This window comes from Leiobunum rupestre, chromosome 5 (assembly GCF_980474605.1).
Source record: "Leiobunum rupestre chromosome 5, qqLeiRupe1.1.hap1, whole genome shotgun sequence".
Lineage (NCBI taxonomy): Eukaryota > Metazoa > Arthropoda > Arachnida > Opiliones > Sclerosomatidae > Leiobunum > Leiobunum rupestre.
Genome location: NC_143388.1, coordinates 23031012 through 23046776, shown reverse-complemented (window position 1 = coordinate 23046776; position 15765 = coordinate 23031012). Strand labels below are relative to the sequence as shown.

The following is a 15765-nucleotide window of genomic DNA, read 5'->3' as shown; positions in this document are numbered from 1 at the left end:
GACTTGGCGAGCTTAATTTCTTTCGAATTGGGAGGTACGTAACTCGGTATGTTGCCTGGGTTAGTAACGTTGTTATACCCGCCTCCACTGGTGGTTGGATCCGCGGCGTTTATGGTGATTACCGTGGTGTTCGGATCCGAGGCGTTTCCGGTGGTATCGGTGGTCTGGTTCGTCCCTACAACGGCATTTGTATCGGCAGGCATGATGATTTTCTAACGTTATTTCGCGACAGAATGGTTAGCTATCTTCAGTTGTCCCGGGTTTCGGCACCATAAAGAAAATTGGATGAGGGGGGAGTGCCGAAGTATGGAAATCAGATTCCTTTGGTGGACTGTTTTCTTTTCCTATGCTGGGTTCGTTGGGGAGAGCGAACGTCGAGCTAATATTCCGGACTGAAACAGTCTATTAGCTACGCGATAATACGTCGAAATTTTAGTTTCAACCATCCATGGATCCCGATTTACTTAGACAAGCCGTTGTGGTGAAAATAAATCTGTTAAATTTCCGTTATAACTGTTATTTTTAATTTCGATAAGACTCCTCTTTTTGAAACAACTTTTCAATTCAAAACGTACATCGAGACTGACTCGTTACATATCACGAGGAGCGCGCTTGCTCGCGTAATAAAAGGCAGTCTTTTTTATATACAATACATATACATTAATTTTATTTACTGCGCGTACAAATACTAAGAATATGATACAATACATTTACATGTACATTATCCAATTAAGTGACACGTTATAATTTTCTACAGGCAGTGCTAATCTAAGCGTAATCCGGTGTACAGACTTTCTAAGAGTGGTTAGCCCCTCGGCTGAAATGTAATGTTTCGGCTTTAAAGACACGCATTTTATGGTTTTTAAAGAATAAAAGTGATTTTAATATTCGCATACATAACAGACGTTTGACCGTAAATTACAATATAAAAATAAAGGTATATCATTTCTCGAGGACGAATTCTGGAGTGGATGTAAATAATTTTCGTCTCGCCGCTTCCAAATGGGCCTCGGCGTAGATATCAGCGTCCTTCCAAAACATTTCTTCCGTTTCTTTGGTGACTTCCGGTGGAAGAATTTCAAGCTCTTTTCCGGTGGACAAGGCCAATACCTTGAAACCAAAAAATACGGTTTACCATCAACTGGACAAATGAAGATCACGTTAACGTACTTGGACAGTTGCGGCTCTTTCCAAATAGTACATCAGGTCGAAGGCAATGGCTGTGGACCTGCCCACAGTCAAGGCACCGTGATTTCCCATCAACATGGCGTCCTTCTTACCAAGTACTTGGCCCAGTCGATCTCCTTCCGCGGAAGCTTGCGCGAGGCCCCCGTAGTGTCTATCGTAGGCTATCCGGTTGAAAAATCGGCAGGAATTCTGATGTACCATGTGAAGTGTTGGGTCTTTCAACGATGCTGTTACAAAGATAAGCAATTTTATTGGCTTGATTAGAGAGATTAAGCGATAAATAGGCCAAGTTGATTTGAGGCACACCAGGATAGACATTTGGGGCAAACCAGGATAGACATTTGGGGCAAACCCGGATAGACATTTGGGGCAAACCCGGATAGACATTTGGGGCAAACCCGGATAGACATTTGGGGCAAACCCGGATAGACATTTGGGGCAAACCCGGATAGACATTTGGGGCAAACCCGGATAGACATTTGGGGCAAACCCGGATAGACATTTGGGGCAAACCCGGATAGACATTTGGGGCAAACCCGGATAGACATTTGGGGCAAACCCGGATAGACATTTGGGGCAAACCCGGATAGACATTTGGGGCAAACCCGGATAGACATTTGGGGCAAACCCGGATAGACATTTGGGGCAAACCCGGATAGACATTTGGGGCAAACCCGGATAGACATTTGGGGCAAACCCGGATAGACATTTGGGGCAAACCCGGATAGACATTTGGGGCAAACCCGGATAGACATTTGGGGCAAACCCGGATAGACATTTGGGGCAAACCCGGATAGACATTTGGGGCAAACCCGGATAGACATTTGGGGCAAACCCGGATAGACATTTGGGGCATACCCGGATAGACATTTGGGGCAAACCCGGATAGACATTTGGGGCAAACCCGGATAGACATTTGGGGCAAACCCGGATAGACGTTTGGGGCAAACCCGGATAGACATTTGGGGCAAACCCGGATAGACATTTGGGGCAAACCCGGATAGACATTTGGGGCAAACCCGGATAGACATTTGGGGCAAACCCGGATAGACATTTGAGACAAACCAGGATAGAAATTTGGGGTAAACCAGGATAGACATTTGGGGTAAACCAGGATAGACATTTGAGGAAGCACGCATTGTATTAACAGGAGTAACAAACTGCGTTGAGTTCGCAAGTTCTTTTCCCAATGGTTCCCTAAAAAATTGTGAAGGCTTAACGGAAATAGTGAGTGTAAGGAGCTGTTGGCTCGCGTGGCATGAAGCGCTTCCCACCACCCTCCTACGCATTGTAACCCGGCCACCTGAATTAATAGCATTAAAAGTCACTAGAGGACTTAGGCCCAGAGTGGTGCCAAGGGCATTAGCCTAGATAAAAAAGGGTAAACTAACGTTTCATTTTAATTATTCCAAAAATCGTAAGTGGGGCCAATTAAAATTCCAGGAAGGCCCGGCTCCCCTCTCGTAACGGACCTGCACGCACTTATGTTAAACAATTAAAATTAACCAAGGGAAAACAGAACTGGCACACGCTTATGTGAAACATAATTTCAAACTTTTGTGAAAGTGAATACGGCACATGATGGACACCTAAATCAGGAATGTGTGACCGAGGCAAGGGAAGTTCTTCTCTGCCCCCATGCACGGGATATATAATAGGCGCTAGCATAAATTATTCATGTCTTGTTGAACTTGTTAAAATGTTCCACGCGCTCTTTAATATTTTAGTGTAAAAGGCTCGCGCTTTTTTTTTTATTTCAGGGAGCACGAGCGAAATCGCTTGAGCCCAGTGGCGCCGCCAGGAATTTTTCCCACGTAGGCACTACAATTTGGGGCCCCCTCTTGCCCACCAATTTTTAATATATTTACTTTAACCATAAGTAACATAATAATCATAAGTATGACTCTACCTATTTACCTAATGCATTTTTTTAATAATAGTCTGTTTCGCCATTGACAACGTAAATTATTATGTGGCTAAAGACTAATAACTATTAATTGATAGTCACAAGTTTGAAAATTTTCAGCCATTTCTCTATTAATTCGGCTACAGAAAATTTAAAAATATGAAAAAATAGGGCCCCCTCTAGTTTTCCACGTAGGCACGTGCCTACTCGTGCTTATTGCTGGCGGCGCCGGTTGAGCCCGTTTACGCTACAATATCAAGACGCGCGTGGAACTTTTAACAAGTTGAATAAGCCATAAATAGAGTTTATGCTAGCGTCTATTGAGGTTAAAGTCCACTAAATAGAGTATAAGTTGTCTAACTATAATATTCTACAATGGCTCTCTGCCGACGTTATCCTTTGGCTATTTTGAATTTTAGCTTCCCTTGCCGTAAATAGCAAAGACTATATATACGCTGCGCTTACTAGACAGGCGTCTCCATACAAAAAACCTGTCAACACTTTCGAAACACGAGAGTTGGAGTATGCTCTACAACTTGTTCATTGACAGTTTTAGTCTACCACCTAGCGTTAAAAAATAAAATGTCACGATTTGGCTGAAATTTACAAATAACAACGACCGTCCCCGATAGTATACATCCTGAAAATTGCACCTTTCTAGTTAATATAGTGTTTGAGCAAAATGCCTTGGGCGATCAAATTAAAACAATGTATATACCAAGAGCCACCTTTGTTAAAGACCCCTCCCATTTTCTATGGCAAATAAAACATCTTATTTTACCACGGCCACCAGGTTCGCGATCGAATCGTCGTTAAAATGGAAATATTACTCTAACACAAAACAAAATAACATTTTAAAACAGTAACAATTATAATTATGAACCTCGAACAGGAGCAAACGATTTTGAAACATTAACTTCAGAATCTTCCTTGGTTTTGCCCTCAGCTCTGACATTTTAGGAACTGCATAGGTTAGGCTTAGTTCATTAATTTTTTTAAGTTTAGAAATGAAATGGATTCCAATTCATTTAATTAAAAAACCTCAGCCATACGCGGCTTACTGGTTATTTTATGTTAACACAATGGTTAATTACCATTACTTAAACTTTTAAAGGCCCAATTTCAAAAATAAAAGGTCAAAAACTTACTAAGCCTAATCATTTAACCGACAACAACGGCGCCATTTTGTCAAAATTGAACGTCTCTACGAAACTACGCCGGAAATAGACTTCGGCGACGCCAAGTTTGTCCACATTGAACTAAAATAAACCGTGATTTTCCTATTCCCTGTATTAACGCGTGCTTTTTAAGGCCTAAACAGTGAGTCCCTTTAGATTTTGGTCCATGGTTGCACGAGGAAAGAGTTTTATTTAATTTTGCCTCGAGTTAAATATTGTTTTATTTTATTTTATGTTGAGGGGTAAGACACTACGAACTCGGGGCACACTGCCGTACATTTGACAGTGCTAAATGGAACTCGCGAACTCTTGAAAATATGTACCTTTAACAGTGCTAAATGCATGAACTCGGTGTACAGATTATCTGAGACTGTCTTACCCCTCGTTTTATGTTGCCTCGAGTTAAATATTTTCATTATCTACCCTTTGAGTATCAGCCCGCAACAAAAATACAAATCCAAAGTCAATAAGAATTTTTAATCGATAAGAAAATATTTTATATTAACTACTTTAAACAAAAATAGAGTAAACTTAATTATTATCTTATTTGACTTTTTTCTGTGGAATTAAATTACCTTCAATGCTAACACCTTAAGGTAAAGCGAAAAATAACGGGGTTATAGATAATGTTGCACTTAACATTTCGATTAGTCCTAAATGTGGTTTTAAACGGTTACTTTTTTGTTAATAACTTTTAAAAATCTGAACGGATTTACAATTTGAAAGCAGATTTTCAGCATGAAGTAACGCGTTGAATGAGACTCATCGTAAATAAACTATTTTTAGTGACGTCATCTTGGTGGGGTTTTTATATTTCCGGTTTTGCTCTGGCCACATTGAAGTTATACAATCTAAATATTTAGTGCTTATTATTTTCATTAGCATTACCTTTCTAAAGAATCCCCAATTGGCTTTCTACCGCAAACAGAAACAAAATGGTGGCCAATTGAAAACGGCCGGAAACGTTTGACCGGGACTGTACCCAAAAATATGGGAATCTATTCATAACCCCACACCATTGTAACAAAAATTCGTCTACTGTTGATTTTTCGTGACACTTTTCAGTCACAGTCGATCGCCATCTCTGTTTACGTTTTGTTATTGAAAAAGCAGAGAAACTTTCGCGAGGAGCAACAAACACAAGGAGGACGCAGCTAGCCTTTAAACACGCTAACGCAGTGTTGTGTACAAATTTCATTGGACGAACCTTTACGCTGAACGTTTTACGGGCGGGGAGGAAGACAATTTATCCCCTTTCGACGGCAGCAAGCGCTAAAGCGTCTAACCATGGATTAAATAACCTGACAGGGATAGTTCTCTCTAATAAATTTTACTATACTACGAGTTGAAGAAGTTTGTTTCAAATGAGGCTGCCAGATATTTTTGCCGTCCCCTCAATTTTACCCCCTTTACCGATACAAATCCGGAACAAGATTTCTTGACACGTCGCCAACTCGCGGCGGCTTTTGGAGAATTTATTATTTTTCCAACGGTTTGTTTTAATTATACATTTGAAATATTCAATCGTGGTCAGTACCTCAGTGGCTCTGTAGCTTCCTGGTTAAATGTGGGAAATAAATAAGTACTGTAAGCGACCTTTTTCATATTGTTTTTAAGCCATTTATGTATATCACCTAATTTTTCGTTAAATTGTTTATAGGCTTTCAAACTGTAAACAAGTTTACAAAAATAATAATTTCATCAATCGCGATTGTACCCCCTTTGCAATTTTCCCCCCGTGTATCGGTAAAATCGAGACTTCCGGTCGTTGACAATTCTGGCCACCAGGGTACGTCTGGAGCAAATATTGTACCCCAGAGAACTATCCCTGTAAGGTTAATATTTAATCCATGGTCTAACCAATGAATATTGTACACAAGAAAATCTTTGACTTTGGACGGGTTGCGTTCTCCTGGCGTGGGCAGTGCTGTGTTTATTGCTCCTAGGTGGCAACCAATGGCTAATATTATTGCTCCATATTCTGAAGTATTCTGGCCCTACCTCCTCGAGACGGGCAGCGAAAAGGAAATAATTATCCCATCAGAGTGGAGTCGAAGGATAAATATGAAAAAGGGAGTTCAGAACGCCAAATACCCCCAGATAATGCGTCTGCCGTATCGGACGTACCAAGGCGTATCCTTAAGCCTAATATCTTCCAACTCAACTCGTATTAAGCTTAACGTACGCCTTGGAAAAGGTCTTCTTAACTTGTCTAAGAAAGCGAGAACGAAAACGATGTTATTTTTGTCGGTGACTTACAGAGCGCCGCGGCGTAAGGCATATGGGTATGCATGACGGATCTGACGTCGGGTCGGCTCTGGTAAACACCTCGATGAATGCAAACTGCAGTAATCTCCACCTCGCCGCTCCCTTCCACCAACTGGTTGTCGGAGTTCAAGCCCACGAGGTTGTCAGGGGTTACCTACGCCAAATACAGTTAACGTCAGTGGATGGACCGATTTAGCCTTTTTTCGCGGAATAGAACATTTCATTTAGAGCCATCCTAGCTATCATCATATGTAACAACCATTTATAAGTATGCCGTAAAAGCGTTTTCTTTAACAGGCCCGTAACCAGCCGCCAAAACTCGGGGTTGCTAAAAAAATTTGGTGGCCGCCAATGTCTTGATACTAAAAATCGTAATTTTGAACTCCCACTCCTGAAATTAGTAAATCTTCCGAAATTGGCTTTCTTTTGTTATTTTTTAAATTATGAATTTCAACTTCGTTGAAAACAGAATATTTTATTAAAAATACAGGTATCCGATGTTATATGATATTAGTTGGTATTAGTGATTTAGTGTTAGTAACTTTCCGGAAAAATAAAATACGGAAAAATTTCCGGAAATCTAAAAATTTAATTTTTTAAGGGTTTTTAATGTTTTTAATTTTTTATCGATATAAAACGTCTAATAACATATTACCAAAAGTGACAAAATTACCAAAAGTGTGACAATCCCTGTACTTTCGTATGCTAAAGGTTTAATGAATCGTAGACAGTATATCATTTAGGGATATATACTGTCTATGAATGAATGCTCGACTCGAGATCGACCACATAAAAGACGGTTTATTGTCGCCTTTCTGGATCTTTTTTAGTCTATGGTATTATATCGTAGGTAGATGGCGATAGCGTTTCCACAGAACGACGAAAAATCAAAAAATTCACTAACTTTCACCAGTGCTACTTAGCTCCTCCATTTATCACTACGAGGCGTTATTTGTTGGTTTTAACTTCCTTCCCTCCCCAAGGCATACTTTCCCTTCTCCCCTCCCAACTTGTATTTCGCTCGTAACATTCATTATGAAATAGGTCAGATTGACACACTTTTGGTTATTATCTAACTTTTGATATTACATATTACAAAACATTAATAGTGTTACATTGTTAATCAGTTTAAAGCTAGTCTAGAGGTTTAGTTTTATTTTTAGATTCGAAAAAATGTGGCGAAAATGCCACTTTATTTAAATTGGCAGACAATTTAAGACTAATCATGGAATTAAAACTTTTTTTATTTTTTTTGGAAACATTTTCCGGAATATTTTCTGACTTACAACACTAGTTGGTATTAATTCTTAATATAATTTAAGGATTCGCTTTTTTAATTGAATTTAAGAAACTTATCTTTAAGATGATTAGCTAATAGTTTACTTTAATATAGGCCTAGTACGATGCAATAGTAAGCATGAACTCAGGTCCTATGAACGATTTACCATTGTTGTAGTATAGTATTGTCCAATCACTTTTCTCTATTTCGTGTATCGTGGTGTAACCCAAAAATACCAAGGCAATGTTATATCCGTCGAAACACTTTTGATTCGGTATTTCTTCAATTGAAATATTTAAACGTTTGGTACAATGAACCGCGCGAAAACAACATTTTTCAAAACTATAGTAAAAACGATTTAAATATTTACTGAAATTAAATCTTGATGTAGCTCTCCTTTGTGATTTATATTTTAGATCATATCTTTTGGTAGTTGAGCAATCGATTTTCTTTTGGGTCGGTCGGGTTGGGGATGCTCAAGTATTCATTTGTTCGAGAGATATGAAGTGACGAAAAACGCGCGAACAACGTTACTGATGGGAAACGGAAGTTATTGAAGCGGATTTTGAAAACGCGCTGTCATCTATCGGCTTTAAAATATTAGGATGGTACTTGTCACAACCATAGATATAGGAAACGTACATAAAGGTCTAGATAAAATATTTCAAAGGGAGTGAATACGGAGGTGTCAGCTAGCAGAAACGCGTAATTTCTGCAGGCTATCCTTATAAGGCGCTATCTATCGGTAAGAAAGCTCGTGCTATCGTCGCGAGAGCCATTGTCTCCGGCTTTAAAATTATACTAAAAGTCACCAACAGATGGTGTCTAAAGACTACGGCCTGCGGAAAGGTCAAGCATTTAGTACTAAAATGCTAAGAGACCTCGCGCTCCTGGTCACGTGCCTTCCTCGGTGTCTGCTAGGTGTCAATTCCGTATTTTATGTTAGGCTTAGACGCCCCGAAATTTATCTAGACCTTTAAATACATTTCTTATATCTATGGTCAGTTTGGTCACAACAAAGAGAAGCTTAGGCTGACGTCATAGGTTACCCAGGTTACGCTGAAGTATGACGTCAAAGTATCATTCACGTGTACTTTTTCATCTAACTGCGCATGTGTCAGATATTATTGAAACTCGCTTATTGGCGTTATGTCTTAGACAGTCTAAGTCGACCCGATTTTTATTGCATAAAGTACCTATTTCCCCCATTTTTTTTAAGTTCTTCAAGATTAAAAATACTCGAAAACGGTGCGAATTTCGAAGTAGTTCCACTTCTATTGAATGAAAACCAGAATATAATTCAAAATATCGAATCAAAATTATAATACAGGGTGTTAAAAAAGGTTATGCAAATATTTTAAGTAGTTGTAGGGGGTGAATTGAAAAGTATGCCTGTTTTTCTCCCATTTTCCTATGCGTAGGAATTATAGATTATTTCACGGAGAATATTCGTGTGGGAGTCCATAGCTCGACTGCCTGGCGAGGGGACCCGTTAGGGGGAATTAAATATCAAGAGTGGAGGCCACATGGGATATTGTAAAAAAGGGGGGGGGGGGGTACGCTCTTCAAAGAGTTTTATAGGACAACAACTAACGTTTAAAGTGTACTAGATTCTACGTGCACAATTATTTGAAACGCGTCTAAAGGACCTTTATGAAAAACTTAATGTAAGCAATTTGGGGCCCCCTTGGGCCCTAGGCGATCGCCAACCAGCCGACTGGGCCAGTACGGGCCTGGTTAAACTCGAGTTTCCATGTGGCAACGCGTCATTTGGTGGCAGAGGTGTGGCTAGAGCAGACAGCTTTCACACATTCGATTTAAAACTCAGTCGGTAGGCAGCGAAACTTCTGACCAAAGTTTAAACCAAGATCCTTGTTTAAACTACGCACGAGACTTATAATTTGAAAATTCTAGGCGGACTAATACAAGCGGTAAATGTGTGTATCCTTCTGTGGTTGAACTCATTTCATTTTATGGCGGGTAAAAATCGTCAAAATTCGCTTCCGCCACTCGCAAGCGTGAAAATAAAGCTAAAATATCTGTTTGAAACAGATCGACGCGGAAAGTGAAAAAGTGTGTAGCGGAAGCGGATTTTGTCGATTTTTACCCGCTACCAGCGAGCATGAAAATGGGGCTTTATACTCTAACATGGCAGCGTATTTTCACGCGCAAAACCAATTTTAAGATCCCCAATAGGCGATATTATAAAGTCAGATATGCTTGCTCAACTTGTTAAAATGGGATAACGAAATAGTACAGTTAAAGCCTACGGTTGAATTCATAGGCTCTTTGGTGGGAAAGCTAATGGAAGCATAGTGGAAGGTGGCCCTTCCCATCAAAACAAGAAGGCCACGTTACTTTATTATATCGCCTATTGCTTAAATCTAGCTCTCATTAGTTACGACAAAAAGTGAAGCTTAAGTTTTAGTTTTTTCAATATTTCCAATTCATTTCTCAATATTTTGTTTAATTTAAAAAAAAGTGTATTTAACCAGGTATTTTATTCGGTGGTTAAAACTAGTTCAAACCAGGTGGATTTAAACCAGTCTGGCTGGTTCTTGCCAACCCTAGAGCGTGACAGTACCTTCACATTGTGCTAGAGGTGGGGTGGCGGAGTGGTTAGCGCTTTCGCCTCGCAGCAAGAAGAGCCGGGTTCGATCCCAGCTTGTGGCAGTGGGTGGAAACTCTTAACTACTCCTTCCGCGTTGAGTTTGCAAGTTCTCTCCCCACTGGTTAAAGGGGTTTTCCCTGGAGTGCTTCGGTTTCCCATTCCCATAAAAAAACTTGTAGAGGTTAACGGTAATAGTTAGTGTATGGGGCTGTTGGCTCGCGTGGCATGAAGGGCTTGCCACCACCCTCCTACGCATTGTAACCCGGCCACCTGTTTAAAGGCATTATAAGTCGCTAAATGACTTGGGTCTAAGGTGGTGCCTTGGGTATTAGCCTAGCTGATTATTTTGGCGCTTGTTGCAGCCTACTTCCAGGGCCTTGTAAGCCACACTTTGAAGCTCTCTCGCGCTCTTAACTCATCGTAAGAAAATGGGTGAAAACAGGCATACTTCTCAACTCACCCCCTACAACTCCTTAACAGTTTTGCATAACCTTTTAAAACACCCTGTATTATTATCAGCAATGCTAGCCAATTGGGATACTTCCCTTGAAAAATATATTATTTACTTAGGGTATGTTCTAAACACTTGTTTTTCAATGATATGGTATATAAACAAAAACTAACCTATGAAGTAAAATTATAATTACCTCATTCCAATGTAACCCGTAAGGAATAAGTAACATGACTTCGCTCCCGTCCACGTCCCTAGATGGCGCCAACGCCGTTAAATGATTACAAATTCCTTCGTTCAATCCATAGGCGTCGAGGGTGCGATAAGCTGTGGCTAAACGCACCCTTTGTTGCCAATTCTCTCTTCTGGCGTTTAAATTCGTGGCGTCGCCTTGAGCGAATTCGTGCCGTTTAGCGAGTAGAGCGGCTTGAGAGGAGCTTCGTCGAAGGAACCAAATATCACCCGTTACTAATGTTTTCAACACGTAATCGGACACGGTTTTCAAAATCTTAGTCATTATTTCGCTCGAAATTCGTAAAATCTGCGTAAAAAGTAAATGTACTTCAGCCCAGTTTGAAGCGACAACCAAACAGGTGGGAAAATAAACTACAAATTCGCGTGCTTGATTCTGACACTTCTGGGGAAAGCAGGTACAAGTAACCACAGACGAGAAAACTAATGCTACTTTTTATGGAATGTGTAGGAGTGTATAAACTTTATTAAGTCAAATACACGTTCCGAAACATTGGCTTTACTCGATTTCTAGGGTCGACTTTAAACATAGAGAATGTAAAAGAGGAATAGCAACTAACAAGGCTTTGAAATTAAACATTTACGTGGTAACGTGAGGTACTTCTGGTGTATACGTATTTTAAAAGACACGGCTTGAGTCCTAATATTACCGGTAGCTAGTAGGCTTAAGCCTTAGTGGTGCACCCAGAGGGGAAGGGGGTTCGTGCCCCCTACAGAACGTTCCTAATTACATCTTTATTTATTTTCTTATCCGAGCCTTCAATAGTAATTTCTGATAAAGTTACGTTAAGAGTTTAAGACCCTAAATCGGATGAGTTGCTATTCCTCCTTTACATTTTCTATGGCTAAAAGGGAGTACGAACTTCCACGTTTCTGGTGGATCAACGAATTTTACATTTCTACCACCATTTATATCAGAAGCTACGGACAATTTGCGAGAAGTATACTAAGTTTCATGTTAAAGCCTAGTTCCAACTTAGCGAAAAAAACAATTTTCGCGCTGAAAATTGACGCTCGCGAATAAAATTTACGATTTTTTTCAATGGACGCTTCAATAAAAGATACTCGGTGTCTACTCCCTTCTCCAAATTCATCTGGGAAGGAACTATTTCCGGCCGGTTGGTTAAACGGTTAGAATGGCTAGCCAAAAAGTCATATTTAAGCCAATTGGAGACGCGTTTTTGCCCTCATGAGAATTTTGCGTCAGATAAGAAACGCGTTGGCTCACGTGTATAAGGAACATACTAATGTTAATTTTCGATCATATATTTTAAGGTAAAATATAAAATGTTACTAAAACTAAGTATAAGAAGATAATATTATTATTATTATCATCCTCTTATGGTATAAATAATTAAAATTATACGGAATATTTTTATATTACCGGGCAAATTTAGGGCTTCTCATGGAGGCAGAGTTAATTCATTTCGTATAAAATTATCTTTCGGAAAAAGATGAAAACTAATTCCTTAGAACTAAACGTATTACTTTTGCAGTACGGTATGAAACAAGTGTTTCCTTTTAACCAGCCTAACCAGGTAACTTTTTTGGCATGTTAAGGCTTAGCAAAAAACCGATGTTATGTTCGAGTAAAGTTTCCAGCTTTCTAATATTTCAACAAGCACTATATAAATAGTAACTTATGAGTCCTGGCTGTCGGAAATATTACTTCTTGGCAATTTCTGAGAAGATGTTTTATTTAAGCGCCTATTCGCCGCTAAAGTCGCGTCTCCGCGGTATCTAGCGAATGTTCTATTTTTTGACGTCCACACCTTGGCCGCGTCAAATTTCTGAGAAGGAATTCTTCTCTTGATAGTGAGAATTCTCACTATCAAGGGAAGAATTCTTAGAATTTTGACGTGCCCCTGGCGATAAAAAGCTTCAGCCAATCAGAAAACGCGTTCCCTCGATCTCTTCCCCTCCCGTCCGTCACTTATTAAAGGGAATATAACCTGCAAAGCAATCTTTACGGAAGACCCCTTAAATTTTTCATATGTCCCTGTACAGTGGCGCCAAATATTTTTAAAGCCAAAGGCAAGAGCGGCCAGAGCTGCAAGCGTTGGTGTTCCACACCAAATGCCTGAGGTTATATTCCCTTTAAGCCTAGGTCTTTAGAAAAGTGGCTCAGCCAACTTGACCAAGATACTGAAGTAAAGGTAATTATCTCACGAATAGAATCGTTTATTTATTGAAATTATCAACAGGAACATCCATTTGGTTCATTTTGAACTGATGTTTTATGTTTTCAGCGTTTTTAAATTTTCGCGCTAAAGTGAGAACCGCTTCCCCAGCGACCGAAAAAACGCGTCTATTTTCATTGCGCGAAAATTTTATTAGTCTAGAAAATTCGCCAAGTGGGAACTAGCCTTAAGAAAGGCAAAATATTTCCGATAAATCGTAGCTGTTAATTTCGAATAGTTGATTTTATAAAATAAAAAGTGGTCTTGCCCAGCTTGTTAAAATGTTGCTCTTACGTCACAAGACACAGCTTTATTAGTATATTTTGCGCACGAGCGATTTGCACGTGCGCGCTAGAAAAACCTATATTCCTCGCGACTGTAGCGCGCGCTAGTAGGCTTGTGAAAGTAAGAGGCTGTGACGTAAGAGCAACATTTAAACAAGAACGCCAAGTTAGTTTATAAAAAGAACTATTCGACCTGTTTACTGTTGAATTTTTTAGTATATCCGCGCGTGTTATATAATTTTGTAAAATAGCGTCATATTTCGAAGTGATGATTAATTAATTAAAATAGATAAGACTTAGAAACATTTGTAATAATTTACTTTTAGTACTTCAAGGTTAGAGAGGCATAACTTAAGACAATCCGCGAGTCCGGATTAAATATAGATCATGTAATGGCGAGATTACCACGTTGACGTAAACATGCGATTTGATGAGCGTTCAGGAGCGTAATACTATAAATACGCTATAATCAAGTTTAAAAATAATCTTCATTTACGCAATAGAAATTTCTAAAATGGATTAATATAACAAAAAATAGGCGAAATCCGTGCTAGAATTTTTCCACCAAATGTACTAGATACTTTGCCTTTCTTAACCTGAAACTACTTTGTGAAAGCCCTATTTTTTATTTTTAGTATTAATATTATTATTATATTATATAATAATATAAAGATTAAGCCATCCTTCGAAAACGTGAACGAGATAACTTGTAAAAGCAATGTACATAATTAAACTACGTCTACACTACAAGTTTTCGTGGAGTGGCTTAACCGGCCTTATATAAAGCTTATTTACAAACAATTTAGCAAAAAAAGCAATCCACACAAAGCTTTATAAATAAATGGCTTAAATCTGCAAAAAAGTGGAAAAACCTACTGTTAAAACGCATTCACGCCTTAGGTGCAGTCTCAAAATTACTTAAAATTCAACTAACTTGAAAAGTTACAAAAACATACTAACTTTAAATCCGTTTTCTATGACTGTAAAAAGCAGCATTTCTCTTGCAAAATTTGTTCAACATCCAAGTATCGACAGCAGCTACACTATTTGAAACGAGCAAACAAACTGCTACATAATTTATGCAAACATTCAACTTGGCGAACGAAAATGCTTTTCGCAACGGCACAGATACGGCGTAATGTAAGTGACAAAAAATCGCAATCAACCAGGAAACGGACGATGGTTTAATATCCTCTCTCCGAGTGCGTTAACGGTGAAATACGCTCCTTTCAAAAGTTCTCGACTTGCCTGGGCGATATCATATCATTAAAACGAGGCTAAGCTAAACAGATAATTAAAGGCTGGCGACCCTCGATTACGAAAAAACAAAAGCGGGATGGTTGGCGCGACTGCCAGGCTCTGTTTCCCCCAATTTTATGCAAATTAGAGGCTAAAATTATTACCACAAACGTCCAATCCATACCCCCCTCAAACAAAATAATAATCAGTAGTAAAAATACAACGGAACTTCGGGAAGTCACGTTTCTAACTCTGGCAAAGAATTATTTATTTCTACTCGGGGAGGATGACGATGAGGACTTACGGTCGTACAGTTAGCTCCTTCCCCCTAAAAATTTCTAATCAGCACAGTATCTCATTGGTTCCCTAAAACTCGAGTATTCCAAGGAGTGTTAGGCATTTTCGTCAAAGAGCCGCTCAGCTCACTCACCCCTCGCCTAATATCCGCTCACGCTCACGCATATTTGAGTTGTAAAATTGGCGCTCATCTCATTTCGCTTCTATTGAGCAGTAACGTTAACGCTCCTATCTTTTCGCTCTTATTTGAGTGGTAAAATTGGCTCTCCTTTCTTTTCGCTCTTATTTGAGTGGTAAAATCGGCTCTCCTCTCTTTTCGCTCTTATTTGAGCGGTAAAATCGGCTATCCTCTCTTTTCGCTCTTTTTTGAGCGGTCGCTCCTCTCTTTTCACTTTTTTCTGAGCGGTAAAATCGGCGCTCCTGTGTTTTCGCTCTTTGTTGAGCGGTAAACTCGGTGCTCCTCTCTTTTCGCTCTTTTTAGCGCGGTAAAATAGTTGCTTCTCGCTTTTCGCTCTTATTGAGCGGTAAAGCAAGTGCTCCTCTCTTTTAACTTTTTTTGAGCGCTGAAATTGGCGCTCTTCCCATTTTCGTTTCGCGCTCTTTTAAAAAACCATTTTGCCGGTCAATTTCGC

At 39.5% G+C, this 15765-nt stretch overlaps 1 protein-coding gene across 2 annotated transcripts; it reads right to left on the bottom strand.

The window, feature by feature from the left end:
• Positions 1 to 851: 851 nt before the first annotated feature.
• LOC149943843 (uncharacterized) lies at positions 852 to 14993 on the bottom strand. Of its 2 annotated transcripts, none has more exons than XM_090174840.1 (5): positions 14558 to 14993; positions 11078 to 11422; positions 6532 to 6694; positions 1171 to 1415; positions 852 to 1110 (listed from the first exon to the last, which is right to left on the bottom strand). In XM_090174840.1, exons 1-5 carry the CDS (start codon positions 14591 to 14593, stop codon positions 943 to 945), a joined length of 957 nt encoding a protein of 318 aa, XP_090030966.1. In that variant the 5' UTR covers positions 14594 to 14993; the 3' UTR covers positions 852 to 942. The 2 variants fall into 2 exon arrangements, with proteins under 2 accessions (XP_090030966.1, XP_090030967.1); XM_090174841.1 differs by having other exon boundaries at positions 14764 to 14981.
• Between the last annotated feature and the right edge of the window lie 772 nt (positions 14994 to 15765).